Genomic DNA, 18893 nt, shown 5'->3' on the forward strand with positions numbered 1-18893 from the left:
TCCTGAATCCTCGGTGGCTGCAGGGTGGGAGTGAAGCCCTGGTCCTGGAGGGTAGAGGGGTGCGTTTATCTGGGTCTGTCCCTGGCACTGTGCCAGGTCTGAGTCACGCTGCTCGCTCCCTTCCTCCTCCCCAGCTCTCATTCACCTCCACACTGCAGCCAAGGGAGGCCCGCCCTGGTGTGGGCTGCTGCCTGTGGCCTTGGGCAGGCATGAGCAGAGGGGCCAGGGGTTGCCCGTCCTCCCCCACCCTGCTGGGGCCTCCCTCCCCCTTCACTGAGCCCCGGTTAATTATAACTCTGACCTAAGTGCCCTGTGACGTCGCGCCCAGGCCAGCCCTGCCCAGGAGACCCAGCAACCAGGTAGGGGAGGGCCCAAGAGGACTCAGGCTTCCTGGGCGTGGGGAGTGTTTCTGCGGCAGGGCTGGGGACTCATCCAGGGACTAGGGAGGGGCACCTGGGGGAGGAGCTTTGGACCCCTCTCCTGGCAGGTGTGTATGTCCCTATTGGTCTGATGAGACCCTCAGGTTGTCTGGGTGACGGGGGAGAGGGCGGGGAAGCCAGGCTGGAGCAGACACGACTTTTAAGGTAAAGCAGGTGCTCATGGAGACCAGCAGAGCCGGCCTGCCTTGGAATCGCGGCTGCTTCCTCCTCCCTTGAGAGCCTTCTGTCTCCCAGGTCCATGTCTCAGCCATGCTCCCCACGGAGGTGCCCCAATCCCACCCAGGCCCCTCAGCGTTGCTTCTGCTGCAGCTGCTGCTGCCCCCCACATCTGCCTTCTTCCCCAACATCTGGAGCCTGCTGGCTGCCCCTGGCTCCATCACCCACCAAGACCTGACTGAGGAGGCAGCACTCAACGTCACCCTGCAGCTCTTCCTGGAGCAGCCGCCCCCAGGCCGTCCCCCTCTTCGTCTTGAGGACTTCCTGGTGAGCATCCTGGGTCCTGTCATACCCCTGCCAGATTCCCCAATTCCATGGGGCCTCTACTCCTTGAGGGTTCTGGTTGCCAAGAGAAGAGACACCTATGGCCCCACCCCTGCAGCAACAACACCCAGTAGTCTTGGTCCTGAAATTAGGCGTCTCCCTACTTAGAAAGGTCCAGGACTGGCCGGGCGCGGTGGCTCACGCCTGTAATCCTAGCACTTTGGGAGGCCAAGGCAGGTGGCTCAGGAGGTCAAGAGATCGAGACCAGCCTGGCCAACATGGTGAAACCCCCTTCTCTACTAAAAATATAAAAATTAGCCGGGCATGGTGGCATGCACCTGTAGTCCCAGCTACTCGGGAGGCTGAGGTAGGAGAATCGCTTGAACCCAGGAGGTAGAAGTTGCAGTGAGCTGAGATTGCGCCACTGTATTCCAGTGGCGACAGAGCAAGACTCTGTCTCCAAAAAGAGAAAGGTCCAGGACTTTCCCTCCTTAATAGGGGTCAGGACCCTCATAGCCAACCTTGAGTGTCGGTTGCTGAGATAAGGTGGGCAACAGTCAATCCAAGGGGCCTCCCTGGAGCCCCGTCCCCTGCTCTTCTCTGCAGGGTCGAACACTCCTTGCCGATGACCTCTTTGCTGCCTACTTTGGACCTGGGTCTCCTTCCCGGCGGTTCCGAGCAGCCTTAGGTGAGGTGTCTCGTGCCAATGCAGCCCAGGACTTCCTACCAACTTCCAAAAATGACCCCAACCTGCACTTTGATGCTGAGCGACTGGGTCAGGGACGTGCGCGCCTGGTAGGGGCTCTGCGGGAGACCCTAGTGGCAGCCAGAGCCCTTGACTACACCCTGGCCCGCCAGCGCCTTGGGGCTGCACTCCATGCTCTGCAGGTGAGAACAGGGTTGGGGCATGGTCAGAGGGGTCTTCACTTCCAGTATGCCTGTCCGGGATGGATCGTGTCCTGTGGTGCCTTCCTGATCATGCTTCCTCCACTCTGAAAAGGGTGGGCACTGGCAAGCAGTGCCCTGAGGCTGTGTCTCAGTCCCCACTTCCAAACTGGAAGTGCTCCCTGTGGGAACAGCAAGGAGGGCACTGTGGCTGGAGAGAAGTGAGGGTGAGAGAGGAAGGCTGCGAGATCAGAGAGGTGAACAGAGTAGCACATGTCGTAGGGCTCTGCAGACCAAGAGCGGCCTTTGGTTAGACTCTGAGCTGGGGAGAGACACCGGGACAATTTCTACCTGGGCAAAGCTCTGGTCCGAGCAATGGAGAGAAGGCAGTGGAGGAGACTTGGGGTGTCTGGTGGGAGCAGTGGGGGTGGTAGGGGATTTTCTGGGTGGGAAACTCGAAGGAGTGGCATATTAGGGCTGGAGATGGTGAGAAAGATCAGACTAGTGCCTCATTCCCCTTCTCCTATCCTCCGGACCAGGATTTCTACAGTCACAGCAATTGGGTGGAGCTGGGCGAGCAGCAGCCACACCCTCACCTCCTCTGGCCAAGGCAGGAGCTCCGAAACCTGGCACAAGGTACAGCTATGACCCTGGTGGTGATGTGGGAGCCCACGGGGCCACCTCCTCAGTTCACCCAGCCACCGTGTGACATCCTGAGGTCTCAGAGGGTGTGATGTTACTTAATCTCCACAAGGACTGAGATCCCCAAGTCCAAGCAATGCCTGACTCGGTTAAGCAGCTGCCCCAAGGTCACACAGGGAAGAATAGCAAGGATCAGTTCTCCAGGCCTCAGTCCCATCTGAAGCGTGGCTTCCTCCCCGCACTGACTCACACAGGGCCTTCTCTTACAGTCCCCTCATCCTCCTACCCGAAAACTGCCTCTTTTCCACAACTCACAAAGGGCATAATCCCCATAGGATTGGTCCCTACACGCACTGTGGGGAATTTTTATTATTTATTTATTTTCGAGATGGAGTTTCGCTCTGTCGCCCAGGCTGGAGTGCAATGGTGAGATCTCGGCTCACTGCAACCTCTGCCTCCTGGGTTCAAGTGATTCTCCTGCTTCAGCCTCCCAAGTAGCTGGGATTACAGGCCTGCACCACCACACCTGGCTAATTTTGTATTTTTAGTAGAGACGAGGTTTCTCCATGTTGGTCAGTCTGGTCTCGAACTCCAGACCTCAGGTGATTCGCCTGCCTTGGCCTCCCAAAGTGCTGGGATTACAGGCGTGAGCCACTGCGCCTGGCCTTCTTCTTCTTTATTTATGCATTTATTTACTTTTTAGAGATGAGGTCTCGCTATGTTGCCCAGACTGATCTCAAACTCCTGGACTCAAGCAATCCACCCGCCTCGGCATCCCAAAGTGCTGGGATTACAGGCATGAGCCACCGCGCCTGGCCCATGCTGTGTTTTCAAGCACAGCCCCAGTCTCAAACATTCAGTCTCACTGTGGGCTCATGACCCTAGGTTTCAGGGCTTTTGCCTCATCCCGGCTGGGAGGAAAAGCTGAAGAATTTTGGGTGGGTGGGGATAAAGGCTGGGAGTGGCAAAATCTTGGGTTCTAGCCCTGCCCTCTCTTCCCAGTGAGCGATCCTACCTGCTCCGATTGCGAGGAGTTGAGCTGCCCCGGGAATTGGCTGGGCTTCACCCTCCTCACCTCTGGCTACTTTGGAACTCATCCCCGCAAGCCTCCAGGTACCAGACAAGAAAGCTCCCCAGAAGTAATGGGAGAAAGCCACTCCCTGACAGATCTCTGTCCTGTAGGCTCGCTTGCCTTTGCTATGGCATCTCCTCCTAGGAGGAGAGGATGCTGGGAACAAGGTGGGTGGAGGAAAGTCCCCTGAGGAGGCTGTGGTGGGGTTACGGGAGGGGAGCAGCTTCTTCCTCCACTGATAGGATTTCTCCTTTGCCATAGGCAGCTTTGGGGGACTGGCTGGAGGGATCAGGAGATCCACCACGTGCTGTGGTGATTGACCACCGTGCCCTAAGATTTACTCCAGAATTCTCCTCTACGAAGCATTATTTTTATTATTTGAGATGGCATTTCACTCTTTTTGCCCAGGCTGGAGTGCAATGGCGTGATCTCGGCTCACTGCAACCTCTGCCTCCCGGGTTCAAGTGATTCTCTTGCCTCAGCCTCCCAAGTAGCTGGGATTACAGGCATGTAGCACCATGCCCAGCTAATTTTGTATTTTTAGTAGACAGGGTTTCATCATGTTGGCCAGGCTGGTCTTGAACTCCTGACCTCAGGTCATCTGCGTGCCTTGGTCTCTCAAAGTGTTGGGATTACAGGTGTGAGCCACTGCACCTGGCCATTATTATAATTTTTTTTTAGGCTGAGTCTAGCTCTGTTGCCCAGACTGGAGTGCAGTGGCACAATCTCAGCTCACGGCAACCTTCACCTCCAGGGTTCGAGTGATTCTCCTGCCTCAGCCTCCTAAGTAGCTGGGATTACAAGCAGGTACCACCACACTCGGCTAATTTTTATATTTTTCGTAGAGATGGGGTTTCACCATGTTGGCCAGGCTGGTCTCCAGCTCCTGATCTCAGGTGATCCACCCCCCTCAGCTACCAAAGTGCCAGGATTACAGGTGTGAGCCACCATGGCTGGCCCCATCATCATTTCTTGCTGAACCCTTGCTGAGGGGTGAGAGGATCAGGCCAGGTCTGAAAGGGCCTGATTTCCTTAGGAGGCAGTGGGTTTTTGACCTCCACTATCCAGATCCCTTTCCCCAAACCAGGGAAATGTAGCCACGGGGGCCACTTTGACCGGAGCAGCTCCCAGCCACCGCGGGGAGGCATCAACAAGGACAGCACATCCCCAGGCTTCTCTCCTCACCACATGCTGCACCTCCAGGCTGCAAAACTGGCCCTTCTAGCCTCCATCCAGGCCTTCAGCCTTCTGCGAAGCCGCCTAGGAGACAGGGATTTCTCCAGGTGAGTGGCCTCCTGGGGATGGACCCCCATATGAGAAACCAGGTGCTGGGGACAAACGTGCAGACCCTTCACTGTGTCTCTGGCCTGCTCCCCAGGCTGCTGGACATCACCCCAGCCTCCAGCCTGAGCTTTGTCCTGGATACCACAGGCAGCATGGGTGAGGAGATCAATGCTGCCAAAATCCAGGCTCGCCACATCGTGGAGCAGCGGAGGGGCAGCCCCATGGAGCCTGTCCACTATGTCTTGGTGCCTTTTCATGACCCAGGTAAGTGTGGTCTGGCTAGGACAGTGGAGGGGAGGAAAATGCAAGGTAGGGGATAAAGGGCTGTGGTGAGGAAGTGGCCTTAAAGTGGCATTTCCTGTAATGCTGAGTGAGCCTCTGCTGTGAGCATACAGAAAATTAGCAGCAGCCTGGCTGGGGTGGCTCACGCCTATAATCTCAGAACTTTGGGAGGTGGAGGTGAGAGGATCCTTTGAGCCCAGGAGTTCAAGACCAACCTGGGCAACATAGACTCAGGTCTCTACAAAAAAATTAATAAAAATTATCTGGATATGGTGGCGCATGCCTATAGTCCCAGCTACTTGGGAAGCTGAGGCAGGAAGATCACTTGACCCCAGGAAATTGAGGCTGCAGTGAGCTGTGATCGCACTACTGCACTCCAGGGCGGCCTGGGTGACACAGTGAGACCCTGTCTGTAAAAGAAAAGAATTAGCTAGCAGCCTTTTCTCCCACTGTTTCTAAAATGGCAGCACTTTCCATGGGTTTAATGCATAATCCATGCTTCTGCTTTCTTAGGTTTTCATGCTAATAAGCCATTTTCTTTTTTTTTTTAATCTTTCTTTTTTTTAAAACATTGCTACAAAGACGTGTCCAAAATAAACCATTTTCAATTCTCTCCATTTCCTATAGACAGAGATTGGGGTGAAGATGGGGTTGGTTGGGCCAGGCTTCTGGGAAGCATCTGAGATAGCCAGCTGCATTGTATTCCTTTCCCATTGATTAGAAGTTAGACTGGCTTAAGTCTGTGTGTCTTTAGGCTGGTCATTTAAACTTTATTTGCCTCAATTTCATCATCCATAAAATGGTTTAGTACCTGCCTCATCCTGCCTAACTCCCAGGGTTGAAATGATGATCAAATAAAATGCCTACTGCACTAAGAGTTGCCTAAAGGTAGGAGTTGAGCCTTATTTGTCTGCATACATCCTACAGTGGCTGGCATTTAATAGAGACTTAGTATATGTTTGATGAAGGTATAAATAAAGAACTTAGCGCTTATTATGTATCAAAGCGCTAGCCTAAGATTTATAAAATCAACTCATTTAGTCTTCCCAATAAGTCTCTGAGGTAAGTGCTATTATTCTGTCTCTTTTCTGATGAGGAAACTTTTTTTTTCTTTTTTTTTTCCTTTGAGATAGAGGGAGAGTCTCACTCTGTCAGCCAGGATGGATTGCAGTGGTATGACCATGGCTCACAGCAGCCCTTGATTCAAGCAATCCTCCTGCCTCAGCCTCCTGAGTAGCTAGGACTATAGGCAAGCGCCACCGTATCCAGCTAATTTTTGTATTTCTTTGTATAGATGGGGCCTCACTACGTTACCCAGTCTGATCTCGAACTCCTGGGTTCAAGTGATCCTCCCACCTCAGCTTCCCAAAGTGCTGGGATTATAGGTGTGACCAGTTTGTGTGTGTTTGTTTGTTTTTGAGATGGAGAGTCTCAGCTCTGTCTCCAGGCTGGAGTGCAGCTGTGTGATCTCGGCTCACTGCAACCTCTGCCTCCTGGGTTCAAGCGATTCTCCTGTCTCAGCCTCCCTAGTAGCTGGGACTACAGGTGCTCACCACCATGCCCAGCTAATTTTTGTATTTTTAGTAGAGATGGGATTTCTCCATGTTGGTCAGGCTGGTCTCAATCTCTTGACCTCATTCATCCCACCTCAGCCTCCCAAAGTGCTGGGATTACAGACATGAGCCACCACGCCTGGTCCTAGCTGGTTTTTTTTTTTTTTATGTGCACATGTATCCAATAAAGGCCTACAGGAAATGCCACTGTTTTTTTAAGGGAGTGGAGGCCCACCTTCCCACCCACCAGGGACACCTAAGTCTGCCCTGCCCTCCTCGACCCTGCACTGACAATTATGAGTCTTATAATGGAATTTGTTACTTCAATACTTGTCCACTCCAGGAGCACAGCAGGCTTCTTAACTGGGGAGGTGGCTCTTGGTACGAATGAGGGGAGCTCTTTTCTCACTTAACCTCCCTTCCTCTTCCCAGGATTTGGCCCTGTGTTTACAACCAGTGACCCTGAGAGCTTCTGGCAACAGCTTAATGAGATCCATGCCTTGGGGGGTGGAGATGAGCCTGAGATGTGCCTGTCAGCCCTGCAGGTCTGTCCCCTCCCTTCTTGCCTTCTTATCCCCCCTTTCCTGGCCCCACCACCAGGGGGAGCTAGATCCCTCCTGGGGCTCCCCGCCACCTTACCTAGATCTGCTTCACACCAGGATTCCCTGGCCATATTCCCTTTTGTTTCATCCTCCTTGGCTCTGCCCATTCCCCTCCTGCTGCCATTGTTAACACTGGCCCTTGCTTTCCCTGCCAGCTGGCCCTGCTGCACACACCGCCACTCTCAGACATCTTCGTCTTCACGGATGCCTCCCCCAAGGATGCCTTTCTCACCAACCAGGTGGAATCCCTGACTCAGGAGCGGCGCTGCCGGGTGAGCAGAGCTGATGAGAGACCCAGCGTTAGCTGCCCAGGGACTGGGGAGACCCTGCGATGACAGTCTCATAATGAGGGTTGCACCACACTATGGTGGCCCAACAAGTCTTGGTGCATGGTGGGAGAAGCACACAATGAACGGAACATTTCCTGATACCTTTAATGATGTTCACGCACAGGAGGCCCTACCCTTAATATTGCTGAATTTGTATTTGAACCTGCCCAATAAACAATGTGAAGAACTGGAAATCTAGTCACCAAAAATCCACTGTGACAGTTACAAGGGAGTGGCCAACTACTTTTCTTTTTTGAGACAACATCTCACTCTGTTGTCCAAGCTAGAGTGCAGTGGGGAGATCTCAGCTCACTGCAACCTCCACTTCCCGGGTTCAAGTGATTCTCCTGCCTCAGCCTCCCAAGTAGCTGGGACTACAAGCATGCACTACCATGCCTGGCTAATTTTTTGTATTTTTAGGAGAGATGGGGTTTCACTATGTTGGCCAGACTTGTCTTGAACTCCTGACCTCGTGATATGCCCTCCTCAGCCTCCCAAAGTGCTGGGATTACAGGTGTGAGCCACCACACCCAGCCAGTGGTGGCCAACTACTAACTGAAGGCAGGGGGTTGTCATTGGGAGACCCCACTCCAGCAGCCAGAAGGCAGGCAGAGACCTTATCACAAACCATCAGCTCTGGAGAAAGCTTGAGCACAGGGATTCTCATTTATAATAGTGGATGGCACTTGGACAGCTCAACCACTGGGCTCTCTCTTCTGGCCTCAGGTAACATTCCTAGTGACTGAAGACCCATCAAGGGTTCAGGGCCGAGCTCGGCGTGAGGCCTTGTCCCCTCTGCGTTTTGAGCCATACAAAGCAGTGGCCCTGGCCTCAGGAGGAGAGGTGATTTTCACCAAAGACCGGCACATTCAGGATGTGGCAACCATTGTTGGGGAGAGCATGGCTGCCCTGGTGAGTAAGTGGGGGCCAGTGCCCTCACTTAGGAACTGAAGGGTGATCAGGTTGCACCTCTCTTCTAATAGGAGAAAGGGGAATCACTCTCACTGCTGTGTTGCTCTTCTAGTCACGGGGCTGGAAAGGAAGTTTCTCTCCCTTTGAGATCCATGGCTAGCCACTGCATATATATATATATATATATATATATATACACACACACACACACACACACACACACACATAGAGAGAGAGAGAGACAGAGTCTCACGCTGTCACCCAGGTTGGAGTGCAGTGGTGTGATCTCGGCTCACTGCATCCTCCATCTCCCAGGTTCAAGGGATTCTCCTGCCTCAGTCTCCCGAGTAGCTGGAATTACAGGCATCCACCACCAGGCCCAGCTAATTTTTGTATTTTTTTAGTAAAGCCAGGGTTTCACCATTTTTTTGGCCAGGCTGGTTTCGAACTCCTGACTTCAAGTGATCCACCCACCTTGGCCTCCCACGATGCTGGGATTACAGGCATGAGCCACAGTGCCCAGCCTGCATTGCCCTTTCATATCAGTAAACCCCTCCCCACTTGGCCTCTAGTTTTCTGCCCTCAGGGTTACCACAGGAAGTCCTACCATCTTTTTTGGGGGGGGTTTGTATTCTGTAGAGACAGGGTCTCACTATGTTGACTAGGCTGGTCTTGAACCCCTGGTCTCAAGTTATCCTCCTGTGTTGGCCTCCCAGGTGCTGGGATTACAGGCATGAGCCACCACACCTGGCCTGTCATCTTTTAATGGGGTACAAGATGTGATTGTCTAATCCTGAATCCCTTGCCTCCAACTTTGTCACTGACCATAATAACTTCATCCCTGGCCCTATGCCCCTCTCTCACTGGTATCCCTTTCTCCGTGTGTGACATGGTTTCTTTCTATCTCCCCTTTCTTCTGTATTTGTTCCCACCTGATCCCATACCTCATCATCTCCCCCATTTTCTGGTCCTGCCCATCCCTCAAGGTGACTCTTCCCCTGGACCCTCCTGTTGTGGTGCCTGGGCAGCCACTTGTGTTCAGTGTGGATGGGCTGCTCCAGAGGATCACAGTCCGGATCCACGGAGACATCAGCAGCTTCTGGATCAAGAACCCTGCAGGTACCTTTGAAGGCAGAGGGAAGAATGGGGCCTGGGGAATAGACAATCGGGGGAGTGTACTCAGGGAGAGCAAGTGTTTCATGTGACAATTTCTTCCCTGACCCCAGGGGTCTCCCAGGGCCAGGAGGAAGGCATGGGTCCTCTAGGTCACACTCGCCGCTTTGGGCAGTTCTGGATGGTGACCATGGATGACCCTCTGCAGACAGGAACCTGGGAGATCCAGGTCACAGCTGAGGGCACCCCCGGGGTGAGAGTGCAAGGTAAGGAGGGAGGTGTTCCTGGGAAGGGGAAGGAGAGACTGCAGGCCTCAGAGAACACTATCAGTCACACTCCTTTAGGGAAGAGTTCTGACTGCTTTTGCCCTCTCCCAGCCCAGACCTCCCTGGACTTCCTCTTCCACTTTGGGATCCCCATGGAGGACGGACCCCACCCTGGCCTCTATCCCCTGACTCAGCCAGTTGCAGGTACATCTATTCCCTGAGCCCCCCTCCCACATAACCCCCAGTTTTTAATATCTCTCTATATTTATATATCTATAATGTATATATGTATACAGACATCTATACATATGCATAACTTTTATATTGAGTTATAATTTACATGTGCACTAAAGTGTATAGTTTGATGGATTTCATATAATACGCCCAGTTCAGGATATAGAACATTTCCAGCACCCCAGAACTCCCTACTGATGCTCACCATTAATACCCCTCGAAGGTGACCTCTTTTCCCCATCCATACTCCCCAGAGGGAACCCTTATTTTGAAGGCCATTCATTCTTTTCTCCCTGTGTCTCTGAATCTCACAATGTTCTCCCCTCCTCGCCCCTGTCCCAGGTCTTCAGACCCAGCTGCTGGTAGAAGTGACAGGGCTGGGTTCCAGAGCCAATCCTGGGGATCCTCAGCCGCATGTCTCCCACGTCATCCTTCGAGGGGTCCCCGAGGGTGCCGAACTAGGCCAGGTACCCTTGGAGCCCGTGGGACCCCCAGAGCGAGGTCTCCTCACAGCCTCGCTGCCGGCCACGCTGCTGTCCACCCCTAGACCCTTCTCCCTGGAGCTGATTGGCCAGGACGGAGTGGGGCGGCTCCTGCACAGGGCTGCCCCTCAGCCTAGCACTGTGGTCCCTGTCCTTCTGGAGGTGAGACGTTAGGGGAAGGTGCGGCTGGGGCTGGAGAGAGTTGAGGCGGCCCCTTCCCTGACGAGCCCTTCTCTGCAGCTTAGCGGCCCCTCGGGTTTCTTGGCCCCGGGCAGCAAGGTCCCTCTCAGTCTCCGCGTCGCCAGCTTCTCGGGCCCTCAGGATCTTGACCTTAGGACATCCGTCAACCCCAGCTTCTCCCTCACCTCCAACCTCTCCAGGTGAGGCCCCTGAACCCTTCAGCTCCCTCTGGCATCTTGCCTGACCCATGCTTATCCCAAGTCCCGCCCCTGGCCCCTTCCGATTGGCCCTCAGAATCCTCCTCTCCCCTCCCGTGCCCCTGCAGGCATCCCTTGGCTCTGGGCTCTGGCAGCCTGGGGCTTTAGCCCGACGCCCGTATCCTCTCTCCAGGGCTCACCTGGAAATGAATGAGTCCGCCTGGGGCCGCCTGTGGCTGGAAGTCCCAGATTCAGCAGCCCCGGATTCCGTGGTGATGGTGACTGTGACTGCCGCGGGACGAGAAGCCAGCCCAGTGCCCCCGACTCATGCTTTCCTCCGGCTCCTGGTGCTGGCCCCAGCCCGGCAGGTGAGAGGCACTGCTACTTTCCATCACAGGGTAGGCAAGGCAGGGGGAGTGTGATGTAGGTTTAATGTGGGTACAGCTCTAGCACACCCTCATTCTCTTCCTCTTCCCTGCAGGACCAGCTCGCTGCCCCTACCCACTCACATGACCCTATCTTCACCACGGCCACCCCTGCCTTTTGCCCCTTCACATTGGTGACTCAAGGCAGGGCTGGGGCAGGGCTATCGGGCAGCCCGTGGTGGGGCACAATTGGAGGGGTGCTGCTTCTGCTAGGCCTGGACTCCTGGTGACACAACAGGCTCTACAGGGATGGGTCTCCAGAACTATTTTCAACCTGCCCCACTGGTAAGAAGACCTGGGATACATTTGCCACATAGGCCTTAGGACCTTACCTCTCCTAGATTTTTTTTTTTTTTTTTTTTTTTTTGAGACGGAGTCACCATATTGGCCAGGCTGGTCTTGAACTCTGACCTCATGATCCACCTGCCTCGGCCTCCCAAAGTGCTGGGATTACAGACGTGAGCCACTGTGCCCGGCCAGCCACCATGCCTGGCCTCTTTTCTTTTCTTTTTCCTTCCTTTTTCTTTTTCTTTCTTTCTTCCTTCTTTCCTTCCTTCCTTCCTCTGTCTCCCTCCCTCTCTCCCTCCCTCCCTCCCTTCCTTCCTTTTTTTGAGACAGTTTTGCTCGTCGCTCAAGCTGAAGTGCAATGGCACAATCTCGTCTCACTGCAGCCTCCATCTCCCAGGTTCAAGCAATTCTCCTGCCTCAGCTTCCCCAGTAGCTGGGATCACAAGTACCCACCACCATGCCCAGCTAATTTTTTGGATTTTTAGTAGAGACAGGGTTTCACCATGTTGGCCAGGCTGGCTGGTCTTGAACCCCTGACCTCATACGATCCACCTGCCTTGGTTTCCCAAAGTGCTGAGATTGCAGGCATGAGCAACCACACCTGGCCAATGAAGGTTTTTTTTTTCCACATCCCTTTTCTTTCTTAAAAACTGCAAGACTGGGGCTGAGTGCAGTGGCTCACGTCTGTAATCCCAGCACTCTGGGAGGCTGAGGCAGGAAGATGGCTTGATTCCAGGAGGTCAAGGCTGCAGTAAACTGTGGTCACATCACTGCACTACAGCCTGGGCAACAGTGAGATCCTATCTCAGAAACAAAACAAAACAGAAAACCCTGCAAGACTGGGATAGATGGCAATGGATTTTCCCACCATGCACTTTTCCTAACCCTATGAGAAACAAAGACAGACATTTTTGGAGAAAGTTGCTTTCTGGAGCAGCTTCGGTTTTATTTTTGTATTTAAGGCTGAAGGGTAGTTTCAATAAACATATCTTCTCCCCAGAGGGATTTCAAAGAAAGACCATTTTTGCATTTCATATAGGGGAGAATGAGGACATGTGATACCAAGAAGATGAAAGAAAGTTTTCAGGAGTAGAGGAGACACTTTACACCAAGATGTCTGAACTTTATTGACTTACTACCTGGAGCCATTTTTTAGCTGTTAAGAAGCAGAATAAGGAGACTGGGGCTTCTGACGCTTTCACCAGATTTAGGGGAGTGAGAGGAACGTTTAGACACGGGTAGGACCTCTTGGCCCCTTAGGGCAGCCCCACTGAGCCATCTCCTCCTTTGGCTGGGTGACTCCTTTCTGCTGCCTTGACAACCCCTGGAGGAGAGGAGAAACAGACGGGGCCTCTGGGCTCCTCCCTGCCCTGTAGGGTGGGGCTCCTGCCCTCTCCCTTGAAGTTTACCTGTTGCTGCCACAAGTTCGGCTTCCTTGGTCTTTCCTTTGAATCCTGGGTGGTGCAGGAACTAGCCTTGCTCAGTGTACTTGGGGAGAACTGGAGGGGAAATTCGCTGTGTTTTCTGTTAAGCCAGCACTGACCCCAACAACTCCCCTCTCTAGTCCCACTTCCCGGAAATCTAAACTGAAAACAATAAACTCACCTTCTCCTGAATCAGATTCTGCAAACAGATGTTCACCTTTTGAATCTGGGCTAACTGGGGGCCACCAGGCTCTGGGTGTAAATCTGTTAGAAAATTCTAGAGGAGGAGTTGAAGGCTGACAACATGGTAAAAACCTGAGGTCCATCTGCCACTCTATTCCTGTCACCACAGGCCATCCCTCTCCTCATCTGGATCCCCTCATCCCAGTACCCTCCCAGGCAGGTGGGAAAATCCAATACTCACACCTCCATCTCTTTAGAGCTGATGTCAGTTCCTCTACCCGCTCAAATAGCACAATAACCCCTTTCAGTACTCTTCATGGAGCCTCCCTGTCCATCCCTGCCCCACTGGAATAATCCAGGCCACGCCCTCATCTCCATGGAGTGATCCAAATCCCTCTGAATGGAATGCAGACCAGCTTCCTCCAGCCCCAACAATGAGCACCAACTTAACACTTGGTGGCATCCTGTCATTATGATGCTGCCTGCAACTCATGATCCCTGACCATTAACTCTCCCCTCTCCAGAGTGGTCTCAGGCTGTGTCTACACATTCCCTGCTCCTCCCTCCCTGGCCCTCCCCCAATTCACACAGAGGGGCAGCTCCCTTACCTCACCGAGGGCCCCCAGATGCAGCTGCTGTCGATGTGCCTCCCTTAGACGGTCTTCAAACCAGGTCTGGCCATGCTCTAGTAGCTCCAGCCCCTGCCACAGGGCATCCTGTTCTCTCTCCAGAGCCTGCATCCTCTGCAGCTTGGAAAGGCAAACACAGAGGCTGACTCTTATGCTATAGCAGGGCTCTGGGTCATGGCCCTTCCTCTCCACCCGTTTGGGTTCACTGTGTGGTCACTGAGTGTGAGCCCAGACTGGCCACTGAGGACCTGAAGGGCAAGAGGAGGCAGGCAAGAACACTGTGGGCCCTCAAGTTGAGTGGAAATATAAAGGGCAGATCTATGGAGAAATACTTCCCCTGGCACCTCTTGCTGGGTTGATACTCACCCAAAGGAAGAAGCTCTGGGCTCCTGGGTCTTGGCGGCTTGTCCCCAGAGGCAGCAGCAGGACTGTATAGGGAGCCTGCACCAAGGGCAGCCCGCCAGGGCCCTGGCTCCCCATGGCTCTGAGGTGGGAAGAGTGGAGCCACTCCCACTGGTGTAGCCTGGGCTGGTCCCTCCCCTCCACCCCTGCCTTGCACCCATCCTGCTTCTGTCAGCCTCTCAGGCCCCTTCCTGCTGTGTCTGTCTGAGGCTGGGTGTTCCCACTTGAGAAGAGGGACCATCTCCCGTGGGCCCCTCTGTCTTCCCTCTAATCTGTTTTTGTAGGGCCTCTCTGAAGTGGTTTGTTCTCATGAAGTCTCCTTGGGTAGAATCCGAGGGTCTTCCTACAGCAATGACACTGTATTTTTACTGAGGCAGGGCAGGTTCCCCTGTGGATTCCTACTCTGTGTTTCAGCTCTTTACTAGTCTCTTTGTTTTGGCTGGCCTAAAGAAACAACACCTTTCTCCAAAATAAACTTTATTCCTAATATGAAACAAAATTTCTAGAGAAACTAAAAATTCTGGGTCTGAAGGAGATAAGAAAACAAAGAGGGCATGGCAGCCCACTGGGGTCTCAGGAGGCTGAGGAGGGCACAGGAAGGACTCTCAGAGGATGCTGGTGGCAGCAGGCAGCACTTCCTGTCTCATGAAAACGTTCAAGTCCAGGTTAGGATCTTCCAAATCCAGTTTCATAAACTTATCCACTAATGTCTGGCAACTGAAGAAAGAGAAAATAGTGAGATTTATGGGAGAATGGACAACGAAGTCCCTGGGCAGAGAGGAGAGGCTGTGGCACAGAAAACCTGGGATCTTGAAGATTTAGGGATTTCAGAAAGAAATGATGGGTTTCTGAAGGGCAAAGTCCTGGAGGAAGGATGAGTCCCTGAAAAGGGGAGAAGAGCCATAGGAGAAGATGCAGAGTGAAGACACTGGGGCCATGCACTCACTTTTCCATTTGGTTCTTTTTTAGCAAATCCTTGACAGGCTTGATGAGTTTTCCACTTCGGATCAAGTCTGAGACCTAGGAACAACAAGCAAGAAGGTCGGAGGGCTGAGGGAAGTTGGGGAAGAGAAGGGGAAATAAGGGTCAGAAATTCTGTAGACCTAGACCCAGGCCCCAATAGGAGTAGGAATGGAAGGGAGCTCTGAGGTGAAAGTGGTTGTGCATTTGGATCTCATCACCTCCTTGCCACGAGCCACGAGTCTGTTGGGAAGCCCAGCCTGGACAGCTGTGTGGGAGGCATGGCTTGCCTTCGCCACACCTTCGCAAACCTGATAGAAGAAGACAAGGTCGTTTCCATCCTCACAGGTCTCCATGGTCTTAAAAGAGAATAAAAGACAGTGTATTGTCAATCACCTGCTTTCTGTCCTGAAACCTCTGGCCAATCCCTGTGGGGAGGGAGAAAAGGGAAGGGATGTGGCCTCTGTACTGAGGGAGCCCTTGTTCTGATAGAGGAGCCAATCTCCACCGCTGGGAAATGCAGAGCCTAGGGGCCCCCGAGGGGCTAGATTGGTCTCCTCACCAAATACTGCACCAGGGGCCCTTGTGGCAGCAGCTGTAGCTGAACAAGGCTTAGAAAGTTGGTGGCCACAAAGATGTGGGGGCATGTGCATCCAAGTGCCAGCCAGTGTCGGAGCACAGCGGCCAGAAGTGCAAGCCCATCCACCTGCAAAGAAGGCAGAGATTAGGGTTCAAAACCATGGGGATCCCATGTGTCCCTCTGCACTTGCACTGGCTTTTCCCTATCTTATGTTCTGTTTCTTTTCTGCCCACACAGCCCTATTCTATTCCAGAGGTCCAGCCTCACTCTCCTGCTCCTTCATCCTCCTCTGTTTTCCCCTCCTTAGTTTCTCCCCTTATCAGTTTCTCTCCTCACCGTGTTGGTTCCCTTTCCAAATTCATCGATGAGGACCAGTGACTGTGCAGTGGCATTGTTCACTGCTTTTGCCACCTGCTGGGCATAAGGTGGACAAGGGAAAGTTAGTATTGGAGGCCTGTAATGCACTGACCACAGTTGACCTGTGAATAAAACTGTATATGCGACACCCCCACTGCACTGCAAGTTCTAGAATGGTGAGGTGCATGCTTTGTTCATCCTTTCTTTGCCAACAGTGACTCACACGAAGCAAGCATTCAAGAAGTGTTTGTGTTGGGAGGCCAAGGCAGGCAGATCACCTGAGGTCAGGAGTTCAAGACCAGCCTGGCCAACATGGTGAAACCCCATCTCTAATCTTTAAAATAAAAAAAAAGAAATTAAAAAAAAAAAATAAGAAGTATCTGTGGTATTGATTCTGTCTCTGACCCTAGTGCCTCCCACTTTTAGTATAGAGGACATGCAGCAGAGGGCATGCTTTCCTGTTCTGAGCATTTTCAGGGGTTTCTTCCCCATTACCCACTCCTTCAATCCCACCTCCCTTTGCTCCCTTTGACCTGGTTGAGGTCGATCATGAAGGTGGAGAGGCCAAGGGAGATGGATTCACAGCTATGAATTCGGGTGAAGATGGCATCTACTGCCCCAATTTCGGCCTCCTCTGCTGGCACAAAGCTGCCTACCAGGGCCATGAATACGATCAAGCCTACCTGAATAGGGAAGGAGACAGGGCCTGGGGCCTGGTGCTGTGGGCTGAGGTGAAAGTGAAGCTCAAGGCATGAATGACAGATCCAAGAGAGAGACAGTGAAACAGGAGAAAAAGGTAAAGAATACACTGACTCTGTCTCTCCTCCCCCAATCCTGATCATAGCCCCACTGGCTAATTTAGGATCAGTAAAGAGGCATGGGACATGGGCAGAGACATACTTGGGAGTGGTGTGTACCTACTCAGAGGAGGGTGGAAGAATTTGAGCCGTGGAAAGTTCCATTAGAGTATGGCTCTCTAATAGAGAATGAGAACATGTGAGATGGAAGCACATGGTCCTTTCATGAAGGGCAGGGTGAGAAAACAGGGGAAAAGAGCTGCAGGAGCCTAGGTTGGGTGGCAAGTAGGGGTGGAGTAGATGCAGAAGATGCCAGAGGCCCAGGCTGTAGGGCTTCTCCTCACCTGTTTGAGGTATATGCTCTTCCCTGATGAGTTGGGTCCAGTGATGACTTTGACCCTTCCTTTGTCCCCACCACATTCTGTGGAGTTGGGCACAAAGGTTCGGGCACAGAGTTCCATCAGAGGATGTCTGCAGTGGGTGGAGAGGCACTTAGCATAGCTTGTGGATCAAAATGGATGAACCCCCAGAAGATGGAGCCTTTGGACCTCTCATGTTTATTCCTCCACCCACCTCTATTCTTACCTGCCATTCTGGATTCGTACCCCAAGGACTTGTGGGGAGTAACGGGGCCTTGAGTAGCCATAGTCCCGGGCAGCACTGGCAAGAGCCAGCAGGACGTCCAGGCGGGAGGCAAGGTCTAATACTCGGGTTAAGACAGCTGCTCGTGCCAGCACCTGGCACTGCAACTGGTACATCAGCAGCATCTCCTGGTCTGAGAGGGGGTGAAGGAGGGAGCTGGAGGTCAGCTCCAGGGGAAAGTAAAGGAGAGGCAGAGGCCCCTAGAGGGATCTGGAAACAGGTGTGCAGATAAAATCTGAGACCTCAAGACATTCAGAGGAAAAGATACAGAGTCAGAGTGAGAGAGACAGAGTAGGAAGAGAAGGGGCCTGTTGGAAACATTCCCAAGTTGCCCACTCTCCTCCTGCCCCTGGCTATTGCTTTTTAAAAAACATCTTACAATGCACGTAACCTCTGGCTCCTCCTCACCCCGGATCTCACAGTGCAGGTCCCCCAGCAATGCATCCAGCTCCTTGGTTCGGGCACTACGATAGTGAAGCTTCTCCTCTGAGAGAAACTGGGTACAGGGGTTCAAAACTGTGGGCTTTGCATCTGTTGGTCCTCCTCTTCTTCCTCACCTTTCTAACCTCACCTCCAGCCCCTAAGCCTAACTTCTCTTTCCTTTGCCTCAGTGCCGGTAAAGCTGAGAGTAAAACTACAGAGGAGAGATCCCATACTGGGCAGTGTTGCTATGGGGTAAGGCCCTCCCTCAGCTGCTGACTCATTTTCCTCATCACTCACCTACAGAGGTTGAGGGTCTTACCATGAAGTCCAGTCCGTCAATCTCAAAGTCACTGGCCTCTACCATGGAAGACAGGCGAGGAATACAAAGAAGGAAGCCGATCTGCGGAGAGTAAAGAGGAGATACTCTACTTTCCGCTTGGAGACTTACTGGACACCTCCTCTCCCTAGGGGAAGCTTAAGAGATCCCTGTATCCCCACAAAAAGGTGTTCATGTTATTCAGGCTGCCCCATATGTTTTCTTATTTACCAGTGTGTCTTTCATAAGCCTATCTCCCCCAAAAGACCTCTGAAGGCTACACCCACTCTCCTACCCTCACCAGAGGGATATAGATGACACTGCATGAAGGAATACGGGAGTCCAGATTCTCCAGCTCCTTGCGGGCAACCTCAGTGAGGAAATTGGGAAGTCCCATCAATCTTCGCTTTTCTACAAGGGTGGAAGATGTGGTTATCAAAAGTGAGGCTCCTGCCCTGGTTGCTATGAAGATCCCCAGTTGTGGTGACCACCTGCCAAGGATGGTAGTCCGTCC

General features: G+C 52.8%; 3 protein-coding genes across 8 annotated transcripts in view; 1 reads left to right on the forward strand and 2 right to left on the reverse strand.

The window, feature by feature from the left end:
- The first annotated feature begins 7 nt into the window (after positions 1–7).
- On the forward strand, positions 8–15658 carry VWA7 (von Willebrand factor A domain containing 7). Its single transcript, XM_012436692.2, has 18 exons — positions 8–359; positions 675–923; positions 1527–1808; positions 2345–2441; positions 3450–3560; positions 4607–4802; positions 4898–5067; positions 7071–7183; positions 7396–7512; positions 8296–8481; positions 9468–9600; positions 9708–9860; positions 9972–10064; positions 10437–10738; positions 10817–10956; positions 11147–11321; positions 11435–11663; positions 15274–15658. Exons 2-17 carry the CDS (start codon positions 690–692, stop codon positions 11606–11608), a joined length of 2676 nt encoding a protein of 891 aa, XP_012292115.1. The 5' UTR covers positions 8–359; positions 675–689; the 3' UTR covers positions 11609–11663; positions 15274–15658.
- On the reverse strand, positions 12577–14785 carry SAPCD1 (suppressor APC domain containing 1). Of its 2 annotated transcripts, XM_012436699.3 has the most exons (5): positions 14269–14785; positions 13882–14022; positions 13272–13367; positions 13076–13165; positions 12577–12990 (listed from the first exon to the last, which is right to left on the reverse strand). In XM_012436699.3, exons 1-5 carry the CDS (start codon positions 14380–14382, stop codon positions 12895–12897), a joined length of 537 nt encoding a protein of 178 aa, XP_012292122.1. In that variant the 5' UTR covers positions 14383–14785; the 3' UTR covers positions 12577–12894. The 2 variants fall into 2 exon arrangements, with proteins under 2 accessions (XP_012292122.1, XP_064217297.1); XM_064361227.1 differs by having other exon boundaries at positions 12906–13165; positions 14269–14444.
- Positions 14909–18893, reverse strand: part of MSH5 (mutS homolog 5) — a 22659-nt gene continuing 18674 nt past the window's right edge. For 3 of the 5 annotated variants that reach the window (XM_012436695.2, XM_064361226.1, XM_064361224.1), the window contains 11 exons: positions 18681–18790; positions 18383–18463; positions 18049–18136; positions 17584–17773; positions 17343–17469; positions 16735–16884; positions 16181–16255; positions 15827–15970; positions 15486–15623; positions 15251–15324; positions 14909–15021 (listed from right to left, as the gene is read on the reverse strand). In XM_012436695.2, the coding sequence (XP_012292118.1) occupies positions 14910–15021; positions 15251–15324; positions 15486–15623; positions 15827–15970; positions 16181–16255; positions 16735–16884; positions 17343–17469; positions 17584–17773; positions 18049–18136; positions 18383–18463; positions 18681–18790 (1289 nt within the window). In that variant the 3' untranslated portion in view covers position 14909. Of the gene's footprint in view, positions 15022–15250; positions 15325–15485; positions 15624–15826; positions 15971–16180; positions 16259–16734; positions 16885–17342; positions 17470–17583; positions 17774–18048; positions 18137–18382; positions 18464–18680; positions 18791–18893 lie in introns of all 5 variants that reach the window. The other 2 variants (XM_064361223.1, XM_064361222.1) reach the window with 2 other exon arrangements.

Source organism: Aotus nancymaae, unplaced genomic scaffold (genome assembly GCF_030222135.1).
Source record: "Aotus nancymaae isolate 86718 unplaced genomic scaffold, 86718_ANA_hifiasm-v0.15.2.pri h1tg000040l, whole genome shotgun sequence".
Lineage (NCBI taxonomy): Eukaryota > Metazoa > Chordata > Mammalia > Primates > Aotidae > Aotus > Aotus nancymaae.

Excerpts from the sequence above, each read along its gene's own strand:
- VWA7 (XM_012436692.2), top strand. The coding sequence starts at position 690 with ATGCTCCCCACGGAGGTGCCCCAATCCCACCCAGGCCCCTCAGCGTTG. Across the intron at positions 3,561-4,606 it reads TCATCCCCGCAAGCCTCCAG|GGAAATGTAGCCACGGGGGC; the intron begins GTACCAGACAAG and ends TCCCCAAACCAG. Across the intron at positions 10,739-10,816 it reads TGGTCCCTGTCCTTCTGGAG|CTTAGCGGCCCCTCGGGTTT; the intron begins GTGAGACGTTAG and ends CCTTCTCTGCAG.
- SAPCD1 (XM_064361227.1), bottom strand. The coding sequence starts at position 14,382 with ATGGGGAGCCAGGGCCCTGGCGGGCTGCCCTTGGTGCAGGCTCCCTAT. Across the intron at positions 13,368-13,881 it reads ATCTGGGGGCCCTCGGTGAG|AATTTTCTAACAGATTTACA; the intron begins GTAAGGGAGCTG and ends CTCCTCCTCTAG. Across the intron at positions 13,166-13,271 it reads AGAATCTGATTCAGGAGAAG|TTCTCCCCAAGTACACTGAG; the intron begins GTGAGTTTATTG and ends TTTCCCCTCCAG.